The sequence below is a fragment of the Arachis ipaensis genome, chromosome B4 (genome assembly GCF_059453495.1).
Source record: "Arachis ipaensis isolate K30076 ecotype BB chromosome B4, ASM5945349v1, whole genome shotgun sequence".
Lineage (NCBI taxonomy): Eukaryota > Viridiplantae > Streptophyta > Magnoliopsida > Fabales > Fabaceae > Arachis > Arachis ipaensis.
In genome coordinates, this window is record NC_142439.1 from 80,124,524 (window position 1) to 80,146,299 (window position 21,776).

At 40.2% G+C, this 21,776-nt stretch overlaps 1 protein-coding gene and 2 non-coding genes across 3 annotated transcripts; all 3 read left to right on the forward strand.

Moving 5' to 3' along the window:
• The first annotated feature begins 842 nt into the window (after positions 1 to 842).
• Positions 843 to 1,343, forward strand: LOC148568084 (uncharacterized). Its single transcript, XM_088484655.1, has one exon. It carries the CDS (start codon positions 843 to 845, stop codon positions 1,341 to 1,343), a length of 501 nt encoding a protein of 166 aa, XP_088340781.1.
• An 8,901-nt stretch (positions 1,344 to 10,244) lies between these two features.
• LOC148568085 (small nucleolar RNA R71) lies at positions 10,245 to 10,352 on the forward strand. Its single transcript, XR_015882009.1, has one exon. It is a non-coding gene; the product is annotated as a small nucleolar RNA R71 (small nucleolar RNA).
• A 10,661-nt stretch (positions 10,353 to 21,013) lies between these two features.
• LOC148568086 (small nucleolar RNA R71) lies at positions 21,014 to 21,120 on the forward strand. Its single transcript, XR_015882615.1, has one exon. It is a non-coding gene; the product is annotated as a small nucleolar RNA R71 (small nucleolar RNA).
• Positions 21,121 to 21,776: the final 656 nt, after the last annotated feature.

The window sequence follows — 21,776 nt, forward strand, 5'->3', positions numbered from 1 at the left end:
CTGGGCGACACTCCGATACAACCACTTGGATACATCTTGCTGCACACTACATTTGCAAAAGGGGCTCGGTCCAGAACTTTAAGCGTTGACTACATTGTAGTCGACGTAGGCTCAGCGTATAACGCCTTCATAGGCCGGACGACTCTAAACTGACTCACCGCGGTAGTCTCCACTCCACACCTATGCATGAAGTTCCCAACTACAGAAGGCATAGCCACCATAAAAGGCGATCAGAAACTCGCAAGACGATGCTACAATGATAGTCTGAACCTAAAAGATGGCCCCGGAGGGAAGGAGGCTAACGCCATGGAATTCAGAGGAGCCCGAGAACGCAAAGGATTATGCCCTCAAGCAGAAGGCGAGACCGAGGAAATACAGGTCGGGGATACCCGGATAAGACAACAAAAATAGGAGCGAACCTAAAGGAAGACCTAAAGGAGCCACTCATGAAGCTCCTAAAAGAAAACTCGGACCTCTTCGCCTGGAAAGCTACCGACATGCATGGCATTGATCCCGGACTGATGAGCCACATATTAGCCATATACCCCGAGTCTCGACCAATACAACAAAAACGCAGGAAGCTCAGACTGGAAAGATCACAGGTCGTAGAGGAGCAAGTACAGGCCTTGCTGGAGGCAGGATTCATAAGAGAGGTTAAGTACCCACTGTGGCTGGCCAATGTCGTGCTCGTAAAAAAGCCAAATGGAAAGTGGAGAATAATGGGCAGCAGCCTATCTAGTTCATCAGCAAAGCCATACAAGGGGCGGAACTAAACTACTAGAAGATCAAAAAGTTTGCCCTTGCCCTCGTACTCACAGCCAGAAGACTCCGACAATCAACCCATGAAGCATATTTTGCAGAAAACGGACCTGGCAGGCAGGATCCTGCAATGGGCAGTCGAGCTGTTCGAGTTCGACCACAAGTATGAGGCCCAGACCGCCATCAAGTCCCAGTACCTAGCCGACTTCATCGCCAAGTATACCGACACGCCGGGAACTCCCGTCTCGTGGAACTTGTACGTCGGCGGCTCGTCAAACAAAGCTGGAAGCGAGGTGAGCATCATCTTGGAAAGTGACCAAGGAACCCAAATAGAACTATCCCTCAAGTTCGAGTTCCCCGAGTCAAACAACCAAGTAGAATATGAAGCCCTGCTAGCTGGCTTAAGGCTGGTCAAAGAGGTCGGGGTCCAGAAGCTCACCATCTTCAGTGACTCACAAGTCATCATTTCACAGATCAAAGGAAGTTACCAAGCGAAAGACCCCACTATGAAGAAATACTTAGACAAAACCAAGGAGCAGCTCAACGACTTCAGTAGATGTGTGATCCGACACATACCCCGATAGTAAAATATCTGAGCTGACGCACTCTCAAAACTAGCCAGCACCAAGCCGAGGGGCAACAACAGAAGCCTCATCCAAAATACTTTACAGCATCCATCAACTTCAAGGGAGGAGAAGGTGTTAAGTATATCAGACCAAGACTAAGGATGGATGACCCCTATAATCAACTACCTCAAGTCCAAAACACTTCCCACAGAAAAGAAAGACACTAAAAGACTCATAAGGGAGGCACAACACTACACTATAATGCACGACGTCCTGTACAAAAGAGGGATCTCGACACCCCTCCTCAAATGCGTACCGACCTCTGTCACAAAGGAAGTCCTAGAGGAAGTTCACAGCGGCATGTCTGGTAACCACTTCGGACCCAGGTATCAATATTTATGCCATGTATTTAATTTTATTCATTCTTCACTCTCGCAGTAGTAACCACGGTGGCAACAAAATAGAGTTCAAATTCAATGGAGTCGGAAATGGAAATGAGTTCAATAAAAATGAAACTACAGATAGCTTACAATAAATTATCGAAGCAGCAACAACAGGGTTTCCGGGCAGCTCCAGTGGCAGTGGGAAGCTTCAGTGTCAGCCAAACGGCGATGGTAACGGATCAGAATGGATCTAAAGCAAGGGCAGAGCAACAAAACCAACAGTTCCAGCAGTGGCAGTGGCTTCTTCTCAGATTCCAGAAACTAGAAGCAGAAGCAGAACTGGCGAGCTTCTCCATTCGGTCCTCCAGCGATGATGTCCGGCGATGTAGCGGCTCGGCGACGGCGAAACGGCGGCGGTCAGTGGCGCGTCAGCCGCGACTGGATGCAGCTCCTCCAGCCCGCGTCTTCCTCTCTCCCAGCGGCGCTCAGTCTTGGGCTTCCTCTCCGACGCGACACGGCGGCGATCGGCGCAGCTCGTGGCTCCATGGGTGACCGCGGTGAGGCACGAGCTCCTTCTCTCTTCCGACGCGAACTCTCTCTCTCTCCTCCCTCTGTCCTTCACGCGGTTCTGGAGGCAGCGTCAGGGGTCGGTGGCGACGTTGTTAGATCGTGACAGCAAGGCGCAGTGGTAGCGGTTCCAGGCCAGCAGTAGCGCGCGATGGAGGAGGCGGCGGTGAAGTAGCAGACTCGACCGGTTGGATGACGGCGCGGTGAAGCTCCCTCTCTTTCCCTCAGCTCGATGGCGACGGCGGCGAGGCCCCCCAGCCAGCGCCGTCCCTTCCTCTCTGATTCCCATCTTCCCCTATTTCCATTTTCCCCCTTTTTCTTGCTGTGAGGTTTCCGTGGGTGAGGGATGGGGTCTCTAGGGTTAGGATTTCCAATTTGGGAAATTAGGGTTTCTAATTCAATTTGGGAATTAGGGTTAGAAATTAAGATTTTATAAAAGAATATGGATAGATATGAATAGATATTTTGATAAAATTGAAGGGTAGAGTAATTTTAAAATCAAATGTACTCTATTAAAAATATTTAGGAGCATTATTTATCATCATATTGCTAAGTTCAATTAATTATTTCTAGTTTACATTATAAAATGAACAAGTTAATTATATTTTGTAAAGTACAATTTAAATTCAAATATCAATTTTCTAGATTAAATCATACAAATCTCTATTATTTTTCTATCTCTGAATCTTTAATTTCAATTTATAAAATAATTAATTATAATAAAAATTGTGCATAAATATTAACTAGCTTAAACATAAAGTATTTATAAAAATTAATCTAATAATTTCTAATAAAATAATTTCTAGGAGTTCAAATTAATAACATAATTCATTCAAAATAGAATTTATTTAAATTTAATTATACAATTCTTCTTATTTTTCAATTACCAAACTTATAATTTCAATTATACCAGATATCCAAGAAAGACTATATAAAAAATTCTAATTAATTTAAACTTCAATTATCATGAAATTCTATTTAATTATCATTAGTAAAATAATTTTCTTAAAATAAATCACAAATAACTAATTATTTGATTTTTAAAAACTAGGGTTGTTACATGGAGCTTGGCGGATATAGTAGGCATAAGCCCTCAAGTTTGTGAGCATAGGACATTTTTAGAAGAGGGAGCAAGGCCTGTCCATCAACCCCAAAGAAGACTGAATCCCACCATCTTGGAAGTTGTCAAGAAGGAAGTGACCAGACTGCTGGAAGATGATATCATCTACCCCATTACAAGTAGTGCCCAAGAAGTCTGGAGTCACTACCATGAAGAATGAGTATGGAGAGCTCAGAGCAACTAGAGTGTGGAATTTCTGGAAGGTGTGCATTGATTACAGGTGCCTCAACTAGACCACTCGTAAGGATCACTACCCTCTGCCATTCATTGATCAAATGCTGGATCACCTGTTAGGTAAATCGTATTACTGCTTTTTAAATGGTTACACAGGCTATTTTCATATTCATATAGCTCCTGAAGATCAGGAAAAGACTACTTTTACATGTCCCTTTGGGACATATGCTTATAAGAGAATGCCTTTTGGCTTATGCAATGCACCAGCTACTTTCCAAAGGTGCATGATGAGTCTTTTCTCTGATCTTATTGAGAGCTGTATGGAAGTTTTCATGGATGATTTTAGCGTACACAGTGATTCCTTTAGCCTTTGCTTGGATATTTTATCTAGAGTATTAGACAGGTGTGTTAGTTCAAACCTAGTTTTGAATTTTGAAAAGTGTCATTTTATGGTCAAACAAGGTATTGTTCTAGGACATGTTGTCTCTAATACTGGTATTTTTGTAGATCCAGCAAAGGTAGATGTCATTTCTAGTTTACCTTACCCCTCCTCCGTGAGGGAAGTCCGTTCGTTCCTTGGCCATGCAGGTTTCTACCGGAGATTCATCAAGGACTTCAGTAAGGTAGCATTACCTTTATCCAGACTACTGCAGAAAGATGTTGAGTTCGAACTGAGTGAGGATTGTATGGAAGCGTTTGATAAGCTGAAGATTGCCTTGACTCAAGATCCAATTGTGAGAGGACCAGACTAGAGCCAGCCCTTTGAGATTATGTGTGATGCCTCCAACCATACTGTAGGAGTGGCACTGGCCCAGCGCGCAGGTAAGGATCCTTTGGTAATTGCATATGCTTCAAAGACCTTAGACACTACTCAGTCTAACTACACTACCACTGAAAAAGAGCTTCTGGTTATTGTTTTTGCTCTGGATAAATTCCGAGCCTATTTACTTGGTACTAAGGTTGTAGTGTACTCAGATCATGCAGCTCTAAAATATTTATTAGCAAAAAAAGAGTCCAAACCAAGGTTAATACATTGGATACTGCTGCTGCAAGAATTTGATTTAGAAATTAAGGATAGGAGTTGTTCTCAGAATTTAGTGGCGGACCACTTGAGTCGCCTTGAGCACGTCAAGGATGACTCCACTCCTATCAATGATGCTTTTCTATTTGATAGCTTGCATGCAGTATCTGAAGTAGTTCCTTGGTATGAACCTGTAGCTAATTATCTAGTTAGTCATACCTTCCCTCCCAATTTTACTAAGCATCAGAAGGACAAGCTGAAAAGCGAGTCCAAATATTATATATAGGATGACCCATATTTATGGAGGTATGGTGCTGACCAGATAATTAGAAGGTGTGTGCCTCAATCAGAATTCCAGTCCATTTTAGAGGCCTACCACTCTTCTGAGAGTGGTGGACATTTTAGCCCTCAAAGAACAGCTAGAAAAATTTTAGACCGTGGATTCTGGTGGCCCACTCTTTTTAAAGATGCTACTGCCTTCTGTAAATCTTGTTCCCTATGCCAGAGGTTTGGTAATATATTCAAGAGGGATGAGATGCCCGAACAAATTATGTTGTTCTGTGAGATTTTTGATGTTTGGGGCATTGACTTCATGGGTCTGTTTCCAAACTTTAGCGGTTTCTTATATATATTGTTAGCTGTAGATTATGTTTCTAAATGGGTGGAAGCAATTCCTACCCATACTGATGATGCTAACACTGTTGTCTCTTTTGTTAGAAACCATATTATCTGTCACTTTGGGTTACCACGAGCAATCGTGAGTGATCAAGGCACCCATTTTTGTAATAGGAGATTGACCGCTCTACTGAAGAGGCATGGCGTTATTCACAAGGTAGCAACAGCTTACCATCCCAGACTAATGGACAAACGGAGCTGTCTAACAGAGAGATAAAGCATATCCTAGAGAAGATAGTCAAGCCTCAGAGGAAGGATTGGAGCACCAGTCTACAAGATGCACTTTGGGCATATCGGACAACATACAAGACACCCATTGGGATGAGTCCCTTCCACTTAGTGTACGGAAAGGCTTGCCACCTCCCAGTGGAGGTGAAACACAAGGCTTTCTGGGCTGTGAGAGATTGCAACATGGGATTTGAGAAAGCTGGCGCTGAAAGGAAGTAGCAACTAGCAGAACTGTAGACCCTTTGACTCAAAGCTTATGACAACTCCAGATTATACAAAGAGAAGATGAAGGTTGTGCATAACAAGCACATCAAGAGAAGAGAGTTCAGACCTGGAGATTTGGTTCTCCTTTACAACTCCAAGTTGAGACTCATGCCAGGCAAGCTGAGATCCAGATGGGAAGGTCCCTACAGAGTAGAGAAGGCAGAGCCATATGGAGTCTTTCACCTGAGTCACCCTTCAAGCTCCAAATTCATCAAGGTCAATAGACATCGCTTAAAGCTATATCATGGTGAGAAGATAAAGAAAAACAAGGAGCTGGAGATCTTCCTAATAGAAGATCTACCAACAGAAGTAGATTGAGCTTGTGGACCGACCAACTTAAGGATGTTAAAGCAAAGTGTTAGGTGGGAGACAACCCACCATGGTATGATCATTCTTTTCTCTCTTCTTAGGTTTATTTAGTGACTCTTCTCATGATTTCTGCATATAGTCTGCATTTGCATCTGCATATTGCATAAAAAAAAGAGAGAAAGTGGCAGCAAGTTGCGTGGGAGCAATGCAGAAAGTGTGCCAATCGCACAAGCATCACTACGCGCACGCGTCCCTAAAGTGTGCGCATCATTTGAATATTTGGTACCTCACGCGTACGCGTCAATGACGCGCACACGTGATCTAGGAAAATCGACGTAAAAAGGTGTCAGGCCGAAAGTTGTGATGGCCTGGTGCAGGAACTGTGCCCAAGGCACTAAGTCACTCACGTGTACGCGTCCCTGACGCGTGCGCGTCATTTTCAAATTCTGAACACTCACGCGTACGCGTCAATGATGTGCACGTGTCGTATGCCATTTTGGCACACACCCTAAAACAAATAGAGAGTTGTGCGTGTGCAAGGCTGTCTTCGCGCGAGTAGCACAAACACGGTCACACGTACATGTGACCGACGCCTACGCATCGCCTCCCCATGTGCGCGACCCACGCGTACGCGTGGAGTACACGTGCGCATCACTCGTGCAACACCACCAGATCCCTGCGCTGCCACTTTTCTTATCTTTTCTTTTCCAATCCTAATTTCTTTCTTCTTTCTTCTTTCTTTCTCTCCTTTCTTCTTTATTCTCCATTCTTTTTCTCCATCTTCTTTCTTTACTCTTTTCTTCTTCTTCCCACTTCCATCATATTTTCTTCACCTCACATTCTCCATTACCTCTCTTTATCACCTTCTTCTCAAGGTTCTTCCTTTCTATTTTCTTTCTTCTCTTCTTATTATTTATTTATTTTTTGCATTATTTTACTTGGTGTTGGAAATCTAATTGGGTGATTGTTTTCTTCCATAATTGCTTGTGGATTATTAAGGAGTTGTTTGACAATTATCACTAATTATTTTTGGGTTACTTGCATGTTCAAATTTAATATTTTCAATAACATATTGACCATGCATACTAAGTGTTTGTGAAAAATCCCGTATGGGATTGTGCATTTTTAATTATTCTATCCTTCAACTCTAATGCCTGTTTTTCACAAAACCCTTTCAATATTTTACTAATTGAATATAATTGTCAATACAAACGTGATTGTTAGTTTGTTACGAGTGATAATACATTTTAGCTATGGATGCTTGATCTATGCCACTCATGGCTTTGCCGGCATGCTAATAAACATCTTGCATCTACTTGTCATAATATCCACTTGCTATATTTCCATTGATGAACTGATCACATATAGTCGCGACCATGTGTTAACGACATCCTTCTTTACCTTGGCATTGATTATCACTTGTACTGTCCTCCTCCTTGCTTTAACCCTTGGCTTTACATGTTACCCTCCTTTTCCCTTTTCAGGATGGCCATTAAGAAGGGTAAAGAGAAAGCTGCTCCCAAACCACTGACAAGGAGAGGAACAAAAAGAGCGCCAGTTGCGAAACCATCTTCAACATCAGTAAAGCCCTCAACAAAGCGAGTCAAGATGATCATCAAGGTCAATGAAACTGAGAAAGCTTTTCCGGCCAGAGACACCGCGCGGCTTACTAACTGCTACTGTGAGCAGATGTTCCCCATCCTGGCTGAGCGGAACTACAACAATGAGCACCTACCCATCCTCCCTACCCACATTGTTGAGTTTGTTGAGCCCCGCATTGAGCGTAGACAATGGGGATTCTTACGAAGATAGCCACGACAGGTTAACCTTTCATGGGTAGTTGAATTCTACTCCAATTTTCACATGCCAACTCTGCAGTCTGTCTATGTCCATCAGAAGCAAGTCCTTCTTTCCGAAGGGGCCATTCAGCGCGCCTTAGATCTTCCTCCTGCACCAGAAGGACTAGACGCACACCAAGAAGCCTCTTTCAAGTGCCAGACATACCAATTTGACTGGGACGCCGTCCTCAGAGTTATAGCACAACCTGGCAGCAGATGGATATATGGATACCATCGATCCTGACCTAAGGGCATTTGGCTTCAGCACTTCCTTGGAGGCTCGAGTGTGGGCACAGATTATGTCCCACTACTTCTTTTCGAGCACTCACGAGGACCTTTCTTAGGAATTGACAAGGACCTGAGGATCAAACTAATTGGTCCACTTGACCTTTGCTTTATTAAAGGCTAACTAAGTGGGATTAAAACTCAATTCTCATCACCATTGATAAGGATAACTATGATAGGACTTCCAATTTCTCATACCTTGCCAAGAGTTTATTTTATAATTATTTATTTATTTTATTTATCGTTTAAATTACTTGTTCCTTACTTTCAAAACCCCCAATTTACAAAACTCATAACCAATAATAAGAACATACCTCCCTGCAGTTCCTTGAGAAGACGACCCGAGGTTTAAATACTTCGGTTATCAATTTTAAAGGGGTTTGTTACTTTGGTTTAGAAGCTATACCTACAACGAGGATTTATCTGCAAATTTCTAGACCACGCAAAAGTCCTCTCTTCAGGCCTCCCAACACCAAACTTAGAGTTTAACTGTGGGGGCTTTGGTTGACTCTGCAGTGAGGGATGCTTTTCATGCTTACTCTCCATGGTTACAGAAGGAGATCATTGAGTTTTAAATACAAGGTTGTCCTCATTCAGTTGAAGGACCAATTCTCCTCTGTCCACATCAATCACAGCTCTTGCTGTGGCTAGGAAGGGTCTTCCAAGGATGATGGATTCATCCTCATCCTTCCCAGTGTCTAGGATTATGAAATCAGCAGGGATGTAAAGACCTTCAACCTTTAATAACACGTCCTCTACTTATCCATAAGACTATTTTCTTGAGTTGTCTGCCATCTTTAAAGAGATTTTGGCAGCTTGCACCTCAAAGATCCCAAGTTTTTCCATTATAGAGAGTGGCATTAACTTTATGCCTGACCCCAGGTCACACAGAGCCTTCTCAAAGGTCATGGTGCCTATGTTACATATTAGGAATTTACCAGGATCCTGTTTCTTTTGAGGTAATTTCTGCCTATCCAATGCATTTAGTTCATTGGTGAGCAAGGGAGGTTCATCTTCCCAAGTCTCATTACGAAATAATTTGGCATTCAGCTTCATGATTGCACTAAGGTACTTAGTAACTTGATCTTCAATAATGTCTTCATCCTCTTCAGAGGATGAATACTCATCAGAGCTCATGAAGGGCAGAAGGAGGTTCAATGAAATCTCTATGGTCTCTAGATGAGCCTCAGATTACTTTGGTTCCTCAAAGGGAAACTCCTTATTGGTCACTGAACGTCCCAGGAGGTCTTCCTCACTAGGATTCACGTCCTCCTCCTCTTCTTTGGGTTCGGCCACTCCAAGTAAGGTAATGGCCTTTCACTCTCTTTTTGGATTCTCTTCTGTATTGCTTGGGAGAGTACTAGGAGGAGTTTTAGTGACCCTTTTACTCAGCTGGCCCACTTGTGCGTCTAAATTTCTAATGGAGGACCTTGTTTCATTCATGAAACTTAAAGTGGCCTTAGATAGATCAGAGACTATATTTGCTAAGCTAGATGGATTCTGCTCAGAATTCTCTGTCTGTTACTGAGTAGATGATGGAAAAGGCTTGCTATTGCTAAACCTGTTTCTTCCACCATTACTAAAGCTTTGTTGAGGCTTTTGTTGATCCTTCATTAGAAATTTGGATGATTTCTCCATGAGGGATTATAGGTATTCCCATAGGGTTCCCCCATGTAATTCACCTCTGCTATTGTAGGGTTCTCAGGATCATAAGCTTCTTCTTTAGAAGATGCCTCTTGAGTACTGTTGGATGCAGCTTGCAATCCATTCAGACTCTGAGAAATCATATTGACTTGCTGAGTCAATATTTTATTCTGAGCCAATATAGCATTCAGAGTATCAATTTCAAGAACTCCCTTCCTCTGAGGCGTCCCATTACTCACAGGATTCCTTTCAGAAGTGTACATGAACTGGTTATTTGTAACCATGTCAATGAGCCTGAGCTTCTGCAGGCATTTTCTTTAGGTGAATGGATCTACCTGCAGAATTGTCCAATAATATCTTTGATAATTCAGACAGACTATCATAGAATATATCCAGGATAGTCCATTCTGAAAGCATGTCAGAAGGACACTTTTTGGTCAGTTGCTTATATCTCTCCCAAGCATCATAGAGGGATTCACCTTCTTTCTGTTTGAAGGTTTGAACATCTACTCTAAGCTTGCTAAGCTTTTGAGGAGGAAAGAACTTGGCTAAGAAAGTCGTGACCAGCTTATCCCAAGGGTTCAGGCTATCTTTAGGTTGAGAGTCCAACCATATTCTAGCTCTGTCTCTTACAGCAAATGGGAAAAGCATAAGCCTGTAGACCTCGGAGTCAACCCCATTGGTCTTAACAGTATTACAGATTTGCAAGAATTCAGTTAAGAACTGAAAAGGATCTTCTGATAGAAGTCCATGAAACTTGCAGTTCTGTTGCATCAGAGAAACTAATTGAGGCTTTAGCTCAAAGTTGTTTGCTCCAATGGCAGGGATTGAGATGCTTCTTCCATGTAAATTGGAATTTGGTGCCGTAAAGTCACCAAGCATCTTCCTTGCATTATTATTATTATTTTCGGCCATGTCAACTTCTTTTTCGAAAATTTCTGTTAGATTTTCTCCAAAGAGTTGTGCTTTAGCTCCCCTTAGCTTCCTCTTTAGAGTCCTTTCAGGTTCAGGATCGGCTTCAACAAGAATGTTCTTATCCTTGTTCCTGCTCATATGAAAAAGAAGAAAACAGAAAAGTATAGAATCCTCTATGTCACAGTATAAAGACTCCTTTATGTGAGTAGAAGAAGAGGAGAATAGAAGAAGGAGAAGAGAAAAATTCAAAAATTAATTAAAATAAAATAAAAATATTTTTGTTTTTATTTTAAATATTAATTATAATTCGAAAATTAAAAAGAGAAATAAAATTAAATTAAAATTTAAAATAATTAGTTAATTAAAAATAATTTTGAAAAAGGGGGAAGGAGTTTTCAAAAATTAGAGAGAGAAAATTAGTTAGGTGGTTTTGAAAAAGATATGATTGAAATAGAAAACTTTTAAAATCAAACAAAAAGTTAGGTAGTTAATTGAAAAAGGATTTGAAAATCAAATTTGAAAAGATAGGAAGTTAGAAAAGATTTTGAAAATTGATTTTTGAAAAAGATATGATTTGAAATTTAATTTGAAAAATATTTGAAAAGGAAATTAAAAAGATTTGATTTTTGAAATTAAAGTTGATTACTTGACTAACAAGAAACTAAAAGATATGATTTTAAAATTTAAAGAATGAACCTTTCTTAATAGGCAAGTAACAACTTAAAAAAATTTTGAATTAAAACATTAAATGCTAGTGAGATTTTCGAAAATATGAACTAAGAATGAGAAAAAGATTTTGAAAATCAATTTAAAAAAAAAAAAGAAATTTCGAAAATTATGTAAAAAAAATGAAAAATATTTTATTTTTGAAAAAGATTTGAAAAGGATAGAATTTTTAAATTGAAAATTTGATTTGACTCATAAGAAACAACTAAATTTTAAAAATTTTTGAAAGAGTCAACTCAAATATTCGAATTTTATGAGAAGAAAAAGGAAAAGATATTTTTTTGATTTTTGAATTTTAATGATGAGAGAGAAAATCATCAAAAAGACTCAATGCATGAAAGTTTTGGATCAAAACAAATGATGCATGCAAGAACTCGATGAATGTCAAGATGAACACCAAGAACACTTTGAATGTCAATATGAACACCAAGACTTGTTTTTGAAAATTTTTAAGAAAAGAAAAACATGCAAGACACCAAACTTAAAAATGTTTCATGTATAAACACTAACAAATTGAAAATGCATATGAAAAATAAGAAAAGATACTTAACATGAAAAATTAAAGATCAATCAAAGAAATTCATCAAGAACAACTTGAAGATCATGAAGAATACATGCATGAGTTTTCAAAAAATGCACAAATTTTAAAAACATGCAAATGGCATCAAACTTAAAATTTGACACAAGAATCAAACAAGAAACACAAAATTATTTTTGTTTTTATGATTTTATTAAATTTGTTTTTTGATTTTTTTGAAAATTAATTGGAAAAAGAAAATTAAGGATTTCAAAATTTTTAATGAGAATTCCAGGAATCATCCAATGTTAGTCTAAAGCTCCAGTCCAGGAATTAGACATGGCTCACTAGCCAGCCAAGCTTTCAGTGAAAGCTCCAGTCCAAAACACTAGACATGGCCACTGGCCAGCCAAGCTTTAGCAGATACAAATCAGGCATACAACAGCTGAATTAGTGAGAGTCCACGGACTCTTGTGATGATTAGTTGAAATCTCGGTCCAAAAGATTAAACATGGCTTCACAGCCAGCCAGATTTCAACAGATCATCATGAAACTCTAGAATTCATTCTTAAAAATTCTGAAGCCATAGAATAATTTATTTTTATAAATTTTTTGAAAAATTTTCGAAAATAAAAAGAATAAAAACAAAAACTTAAAATTAAAATAAAATTACCTAATCTGAGCAACAAGATGAACCGTCAGTTGTCCAAACTCGAAGAATCCCCGACAACGGCGCCAAAAACTTGGTGCGCAGAAATTGTAACGGTTCATTCCTTGGTAACGGCACTAAAAACTTAATACGCACGTTCATAATCTTAGTTATTTGTCACAACTTCGCACAACTAACCAGCAAGTGCACTGGGTCGTCCAAGTAATAAACCTTACGTGAGTAAGGGTCGATCCCACGGAGATTGTCGGCTTGAAGCAAGCTATGGTCACCTTGTAAATCTCAGTTAGGTGGATTCAAATAGTTATGGTGAATTGATAGTTAAAATATAATTAAAATATAAATAGGATAGAGATACTTATGTAATTCATTGGTGAGAATTTCAGATAAGCGTATATAGATGCTTTTGTTCTTTCTGAATCTCTTCTTTCCTACTGCTTTCATCCAATCCTTCATACTCCTTTCTATGGCAAGCTTTATGTAGGGCATCACCATTGTCAATGGCTACATCCCGTCCTCTCAGTGAAAATGGTCCAAAATACGCTGTCACCGCACGGCTAATCATTTGTCGGTTCTCGATCATACTAGAATAGGATTCAGTAATCCTTTTGCGTCTGTCACTACGCCCAGCACTCGCGAGTTTGAAGCTCGTCACAGCCATCCCTTCCCAGATCCTACTCGGAATACCACAGACAAGTTTTAGACTTTCCGGATCTCAAGAATGGCCGCCAATAGTTCTAGCCTATACCACGAAGACTCTGATCTCACGATCAGAAGGCTAAGAGATACACATTCAAGCTTGTTTGCATGTAGAACGGAAGTGTTTGTCAGGCACTCGTTCATAAGTGAGAATGATGATGAGCGTCACATAATCATCACATTCATCATGTTCTTGTGTATGAATGGATATCTTAGAGAAGAAATAGGCTTGAATTGAATAGAAAAACAGTAGTACTTTGCATTAATTCATGAGGAACACCAGAGCTCCACACCTTAATCTATGGTGTATAGAAACTCTACCGTTGAAAATACATAAGAATAGGGTCCAGGCATGGTCGAATGGCTAGCCCCCATAAAGGTCTAAGATATCATAGAACTAATCAAAGATCAGATGCCTAACATGATAGTAAAAAGTTCTATTTATACTGAACTAGTTACTAGGGTTACAGAAATGAGTAAATGATGCAGAAATCCACTTCCAGGCCCACTTGGTGTGTGCTTGGGCTGAGCATTGAAGCTTTCACGTGCAGAGGTCTTCCTTAGAGTTAAACGCCACTATGTAACCTATTTCTGGCGTTTAACTCTGCTTTGCAACCTGTTTCTAGCATTTAACTCTAGAATAGGGCAGAGAGCTGGCGTCGAACGCCAGTTTGCGTCATCTAAACTCGTGCAAAGTATGGACTATTATATATTTCTGGAAATCCCTGGATGTCTACTTTCCAACGCAATTGAGAGCGCGCCATTTGGACTCCTGTAGCTCCAGAAAATCCACTTTGAGTGCGGGGAGGTCAGAATCCAACAGCATCTGCAGTTCTTCTTCAACCTCTGAATATGATTTTTGCTCAAGTCCCTCAATTTCAGCCAGAAAATATATGAAATCACAGAAAAACACACAAACTCATAGTAAAGTCTAGAAATGTGATTTTTATTTAAAAACTAATAAAAATATACTAAAAACTAACTAAATCATACTAAAAATTATGTAAAAAACAATGCCAAAAAGCGTATAAATTATCCGCTCATCATCCTCCTTGTTTTATATTTTACCACATCACTAGCCTTAAGCAGAAAAAACAAATTAATTACCCCAATTGAATCTTTGGTTAGCTTAAGATAGAGATTGTGTATCAACTAAGTGTGGGGAAATTGTGGGAACATGGGTTAATAAGGGAATGTGTTATGGTTCTACTTTGATAAAATATTAGGAATTTGGGTACCTACTCATGTGAGACCAGAAAAATTAAAAAAAAAATCCATGTGCATTGATATGTTATGTTTAGTTTTATATTTTTAATAAAAAAATCAAAAATATTCAATTAAATAAATAAATAAATAAGGGGACAAAATTACACCAATGTTAAGCTAATGAAAGATCAATGCATATGTGATACAATTAAAGAAGAGTTATGAATGAGTATGTAATGCAAAAGTGGGAATTTTGGGTAGCTAGGCATGATTTTAGAAGTATATAGAGTGTGTGTATAGGTGAGAGCTTTGGTTAGTGATGCACGGAAACTTGTCTCTCAACAATTTTCCTTCGGCAAGTATACCGAATTGTCGTCAAGTAAAAACTCACAATAGAGTGAGGTCGAATCCCACAGGGATTGATTGGTCAAGCAACTTTAATTAGAGGGATGTTCTAGTTGAGCGAAGCAGAATTTGGTTTGAGAGTTGCAGGAATTTAAATGGCGGGAAAGTAATTAGCAGAAAATGTAAATGCTGAAAGTAAAGAGCTGAAAATAAATGACGGAAAGTAAATTGCAGAATCTTAAATGGGAATGGGGAGGATGCTCATAAAAGTAAATTGTAGAAATTAAAAAGAATGGGTAAGATCAGAATGGGGAATTCATTGGGTTTAGGAGATGTTGCATTCTCCGAATCAAGTTTATTTTCATCTCTTCCTCAATCAATGCGTTCATTAATCTCCTTGGCAATCTTAAGTGATCGAATTACAATTCCTTGTAATTCAATCTCTCAAATCTTGATCAATAGCCAATTCCTTGGTCAATTGCTCATGAGAAGAGATGAAGTATGGTTACTAATTATACCACATGCATTCCCAAATCAAGTGTTGGTAGAATTATAGTCACCATATCCTTCCAACCCCAATTTGGTCCAACATGAGAAAGCATTTCTAGCATGATCTCTTCATTTCTCTTCCAAGGTTCAGAAGAGATCCAAGTATGAATAGCTTCTTTTCCAAGATAACTACCCAATTGGATGAAGATTGAAAGCTTTCTAGTAAAATCAAGAGAAAAGATAGAAGAAGAATAATGAAAACTAATATTGATCCATCAAATTACAACAGAGCTCCCTAACCCAATGAAGGGGGTTTAGTTGTTCATAGCTCTGGAAATGGAAAACAAAGATGGAGAATACATTCTAAAAAATAAACTAGAAGTGCAGAGTAAATTATACAGAGAATAGTTCTCAAATCTCCAACTTCCCGAAAGCTCCTCTCTAATTCAAAACTACCCCTATATATACTACTCTTCTGATCTTCTAGGTGGTTCTTCAAGTCTTGGATATGGGCCTTTGGATCTTGAGTTTGAAGCAGTTATCCTCTTCAGTGGGCTTAGCTTTACTTGCAGAGAGAAAGTGTGAAGTAGGTAGGGTATTTAGCTAAGGACGTTAGTGGCGTTAACATTAAGTGAGAGTGTGGGTTCGAGAACGTTAGTGACAATCACATTTTTCACTAACGTTCCTAACCCAGGGATGATCCACGTTAACTTCAACATTAGTGGCACCAACATGACCACTAACATTGCCTCTAGGTCCTTCGCACACATTATTGGGACTCACCTTTTCCAATAACGTTGAGAGTCCTCCCTTCCCCCTACGTTAGAGTCCACGTTAACTTAGTTAACGTGGCTCTTAACGTAGGCTTGCCAATCCTTCGAGAACGTTAGTGACACTTACCTTTGTCACTAACGTTCCAAGATGCCCCTACTTCCCATGTTAGAATCTACGTTAACTAAGTTAACGTGGCTTCTAACGTGGTGATGATAGCCATCTCCAACGTTAGTGACAAAGGTGAGTGTCACTAACGTTGGATCATCATCCTTCCCTCCACGTTAGCTTCCACGTTAACTAAGTTAACGTGGGAGTTAACGTGGCTCATAGTTGCTCATTGTGGCTCATTCCAACGTTACTGACAAAGGTGAGTGTCACTAAGGTTGGCGATTATTTGCTTTCTCCACGTTAGCTTCCACGTTAACTAAGTTAACGTGGGAGTTAATGTGGCTCAAAGTGGCTTAGTCCAACGTTAGTGACGAAGGTGAGTGTCACTAACGTTGGCCATTCTTTTGCTTCCCAACGTTAGAGTCCACGTTAACTAAGTTAACGTGGCCAATATGAGCTTGGTCCAACGTTAGTGAAAAAGGTGAGTGTCACTAACGTTGGATCCACTTTCTTCTTCCACGTTAGAGTTCACGTTAACTTAGTTAACGTGACTCTTAACGTGGGCTATGATGGCTTCGAGGACGTTATTGGTGATTACTTTTCTCATTAACGTTGCAAGCTAGCTCCTATTCCACGTTAGTGAGACTAACGTGGCTGCTAACGTGGTTCTTTCTTGCTTCCTTTGTCCTGAAATCAAGCAATAAAGTGCATCAAAGTTCTAATCCACATCATGAGACATGCATCATCCAATTTGTCACTAAATTCATGCATAATTCTCATGAAATCATGTAAAGTGCACCATGTTTGCTTGAATCAAGATGTAAGTGAAATTCTACCCCAAAACTTGCTTATTTCCTAAGAAAGTGCATGAAACTACCCTAAAACAGTAAAGAAAAGGTCAGTGAAACTGGCAAAAATGCCCTGGCATCACAACACCAAAATTAAAGCTTGCTTGTCCCTAAGCAAGCACTGGAACAAGAGAATGATGAATAAAATGCCAAGAGAAATGAGTCATTATTGTGGAAGTTATGTCCTTGGTTTTATGGTGGTTTCATGCATATCAACTTAGGTTCATTCCTTTACTGGCTTTCAGACCTTTATCATGTCCTGGAATACCCACTTGACTGCACCTTATGAAACTTTTATTCATTGATCCTTTTTGTCATTTCAGGGCTCGTTTGTGTTCTCAGACTAGGTGCTCTGTGAGGGGGCGACTCTTTAAGATAAGCTTTCAGCTAGCACTCCCGAACCAGTTGGTTCAAGGTGCTTGGTGTTAAGACACCCCTAAGGACTTACTCCCTCAAGTCTCTTTTCCCCATACATACACACCACAGGCACATGGTTTGTTATTTTCTTTCTTGAGACCTTGGTGTCCAGCACCTCTTTGGGTTACTAAGCGTTCTATAACAAAGGTTACTTTTGATAGTGGACTTTCAACTGATAATCCCGAGTTAGTTAACCCAAGTTACCAAGTGATAAGGCACCCCTAAGAGCTTATTCATCCAAGTAAATCCCTTACACAAGAACACCACAGACACTTGCCTCAAGATTCAAACCCTTGGTGCCTAGCCTTATTTCTTACTCTTTTTCTTTTATTCTTTAACTTTCATTTTTTTCTTTCCCTTTTTCTTATTCGGATCTTATTATTTAGCTAGTCTCATTGGGTGTGTTTCAAGCATATAATTCAGGACAGATAGTTGCCTTCCCACCTTATTGGTGAACTAACTTAGCTAATCTATTACCACACCACAAGATTAGGAATTTACTCCACAATATGGATTCCACTCTGGTTTTTGATAACACGCATTCTCTTTTTATTTGATTAAAAAGGAGACAAACATACAAGTAAGCAAGGTGAAGATGCAGCAGGTATCATGGACAGCACACATATGACAAAAGCAATAAAAACAAACATTAAATTCTAATGATTTTAAACTAATGAGTAACTATTAATCAAGGGCACCTTGGGACTTCCAATTTTTTAGCATTTCTAGTATATGGAATTAAGTAACAATACAACCTTCGGGTGATGGTTTCTAGCTGTCCCCTTGTTATCATCATCCATAGTTTTTGCTCCTTCACTTCCTTGGATGATGGTGCACCATTTCCTCAGAAGGCTCCTGCCAAGTTATTGGAAGTTGCTTGTTCCCAAAGCACTTGAGAAATAGTTAGCTTGCATGTATGCTTGTGAATTTCTAAACTTAATTTGGTGTGTGAACACCAAACTTAGTTCCTTGCCTAGTACAACAGATTGCATACTTGCAAAGAGCTTCATACGTTGTTATTAACTAAGCAACTATTAACTAAAGACTAAACTACTGCTAAGTGGTTCCCTTGATTAGTTGGAGCTAGCATTTTGCCATTGGAGTGTAGTGTGATTCTAACTAATATCTTCGGTGGAACACCAAACTTAGAATTACACTTTCACTCTTGGATTGTTTTGGTGTGAAACACCAAACTTAGCTTCTTGTAATACAGGGAAACAACTTGTGGTCTTTATTCAAATGACGATGAAAAAGAAACTACCTTAGGTTGGGTTGCCTCCCAACAAAGCGCTCTTTTAGCGTCACTAGCTTGACGTTCTGCCTTTATCAGGGTGGTTGGTAGTGCTTCAAGTCTTCCCCCTTGCAGTAAATCTATCTCCATTGGCTTCATCAAGGATCTCCACATGTTCCAAGGAGAGAACTCTGTTGATGGTAAAAACTTTAGGTAGCTGAGATGGGATGGTGGGGAGATCGGGGGGAATGGCTGGGAAGTAAGCTGAGATTACTTTATCCCCTGGAGAGAAGTCCTCTGTAGGGATCTTCTTGTTCCTCCACCTCTTTGGTACCTTCTTCTTTGTTCCTTTTGATGTTGCCTTGCTCTTTGTGACCTCCTCTTCCAAATAGGTTTTGTTGCTGGTCTCATATAGCTCTGGTGATTTAGGTTCCTCCTGATTTTCTTTGAGCTGTGACAGCTGCTGATTGCCTTGTTCCTCAACTAAGGGGATTCCCAGATGTGCTGGTTGTGCTTCAGTACTTGTTTCTTCCTTCAGTATCTCACTATGATCTTTGCTTGGTTCTTTGTTCTCTTGATCTGTTTCTTGTGAGGGCTTGAAAACATTGAAAGTGAGTTGTTCATCATGAATCCTCAAAATTAGCTCCCCTCGCTCCACATCTATAAGTTCTCTGGCTGTAGCTAGGAATGGTCTTCCCAATATGATTGGGTGAAGGTGACTCTCTTCCATGTCCAAGATGACAAAGTCTGTGGGCAGGAAGTATTTTCCAACCTTCACCAGCACATTTTCAACTACTCTTACTGCTTGTTTTTGAGTTTTGTCAGCCAGCCTTATAACTACATCTGTAGGTATTATCTCATTGATCTGCAGCCTCTTCACAAGGGATAAAGGCATTAGGTTGATGCTTGCTCCTAAATCGCAGAGTCCTTTATCAAACATTGATTCTCCTATGGCACAGGGGATGTAGAAACTCCCTGGGTCCTTCCTCTTTGTAGGCAGCTCTGGTTGAATGAGAGCACTGCACTCCTTATTCATCACTATTGTTTGTCCTCCCTTGAGTGAGCTTTTCTTGGTCAGCAACTCCTTCATATACTTAATGTATGAGGGCATTTGTTGGAGGGCCTTGATGAATGGTATGTTTACATGGAGAGATGCAAACATATCAAGAAACCTTGAGTATAGTATCTTCTCTACACAGCCATTTAGTAATTGGGGAAAGGGTACATAGAGTCTCAGCAGCTCCTTTTGTGTCAGCTCCTTCGGTGTAATTGTGGTTTCTTGATGATTCTCCCCCTGCTTTCCTGCTGAAGTATCTTCAGGTTGTTCTAATGGGTTGTTCAGCTCTTCCTTAGTCTCCTTATTACTTATAGTAACCATCTTGCAATCTTCCCATCTGACTTTCTTTGCTTCACCTCTCAGATTTTTCTCTGTGTCACTTGGGAAGTTATCAGTAGGTTTGGGAATCTGTTCGGAGAGGTATCCCACTTGAAATTCCAGCCTCTTGATGGTGTCTCCCTGATTTGTGATATTGGCTCGCACCTCCTCCTTGTATACCTTATTATCTTGAATCTCTTTGCATATGCCCTCAAGTAGAGTCTCAATTCTGGAGAGTCTATCTTCAGATGATGGTGGGTTGGGATTGGAGTGATGAGAAGGGTTGTTTTGGTTTTGGTATGGATGTGGAGAGGTGTGTTAGGGTGGTGTTGATATAATCTCTGTGTGGAATGTTGGTGAGCTGCATGGTTGTTGGGGTGTTGACGTCTCTGATCTTGGCTTTGATCTTGTTGATTTCCCCACCCAAAGTTTGGGTGGTTCCTCCAACCAGGGTTGTAGGTCTTGGAGTATGGATCATGGGTTTGCCTGGATGAGTTTCTAATGTAATTGGCTTGTTCTTGCTCATCCTCTGCCTCTGCATTCACTCCCTCTTGGGTTGCTGATGAGGTGGTGATTGCTGCTACTTGGTTCCTCTCCATCTTCTTGGTGAGGTCAGCCAGCTGCTTGGTAATAAGCTTGTTTTGGGCCAGCAGTGCATCCACATTGTTTAGCTCCATCGCTCCTCTAGTGTTGCCTCTTTCAGAAGCATAGAACTAGTCATTCTCAGCTACAGTCTCAATGACATCTATGGCTTCTTCAATGGTCTTTTTCTTGTTCAGAGATCCCCCGGATGAATGGTCTACTGCCTTCTTTGATTCATAAGAAAGACCTTCATAGAAAATGTGTAGCTGCACCATTCATTGAACATATCTGGTGGACACCTTCTTGTCAGGTCCTTAAACCTCTCCCATGCTTCATATAGAGTCTCACCATCTTGCTGCCTGAAGGTTTGCACCTCAGCTCTCAGCCTGTTGATCTGTTGAGGAGGATAGAATCTTGCCAAGAATTTGTTTACCATATTTTCCTAGGTTGCAAAACTCTCCTTTGGGAAGGATTCCAGCCATTTAGATGCCTTGTCCTTGAGTGAGAAAGGGAACAGAAGTAGTCTATAGGTGTCAGGATGAACACCATTAGACTTCATAGTATCACATATCCTCAGGAAGGTGGTCAGATGTTGATTGGGGTCTTCTTGGACACACCCTCCGAATGAAAAATTGTTCTGAACAAGGGTGATGAGCTGTGACTTTAGTTCAAAGTTGTTGGCATGTATGGTTGGCCTTTGGATGCTACTCCCACAATTTCCTGGGTTTGGATTGATGTACGAACCCATAACCCTTCTCTCTTGCCCAGCCTGATGTGCTGGACCTTCTCGGCCATGGTTGTGAGCCTCTTCTTCATGATGGTTCTCCATATTCTCCTCCATGTCTGGTTCAAAGTATTCCTCCTCTTCTTTCGCACCAACTTCTCGTTTTCCTCTTGCTTCCCTCCTTAATCTAAGAAAGGTTCTTTCAGGTTCAGAATCAAATGAAGTTGAAGCCCCGCCTCTTCTCCCTGTCATACAACCAACAAGGCACAGGAAAGGAAATAAATGCAGAAACTATTCTTGTTAGAAATGCTGTTAGTGTG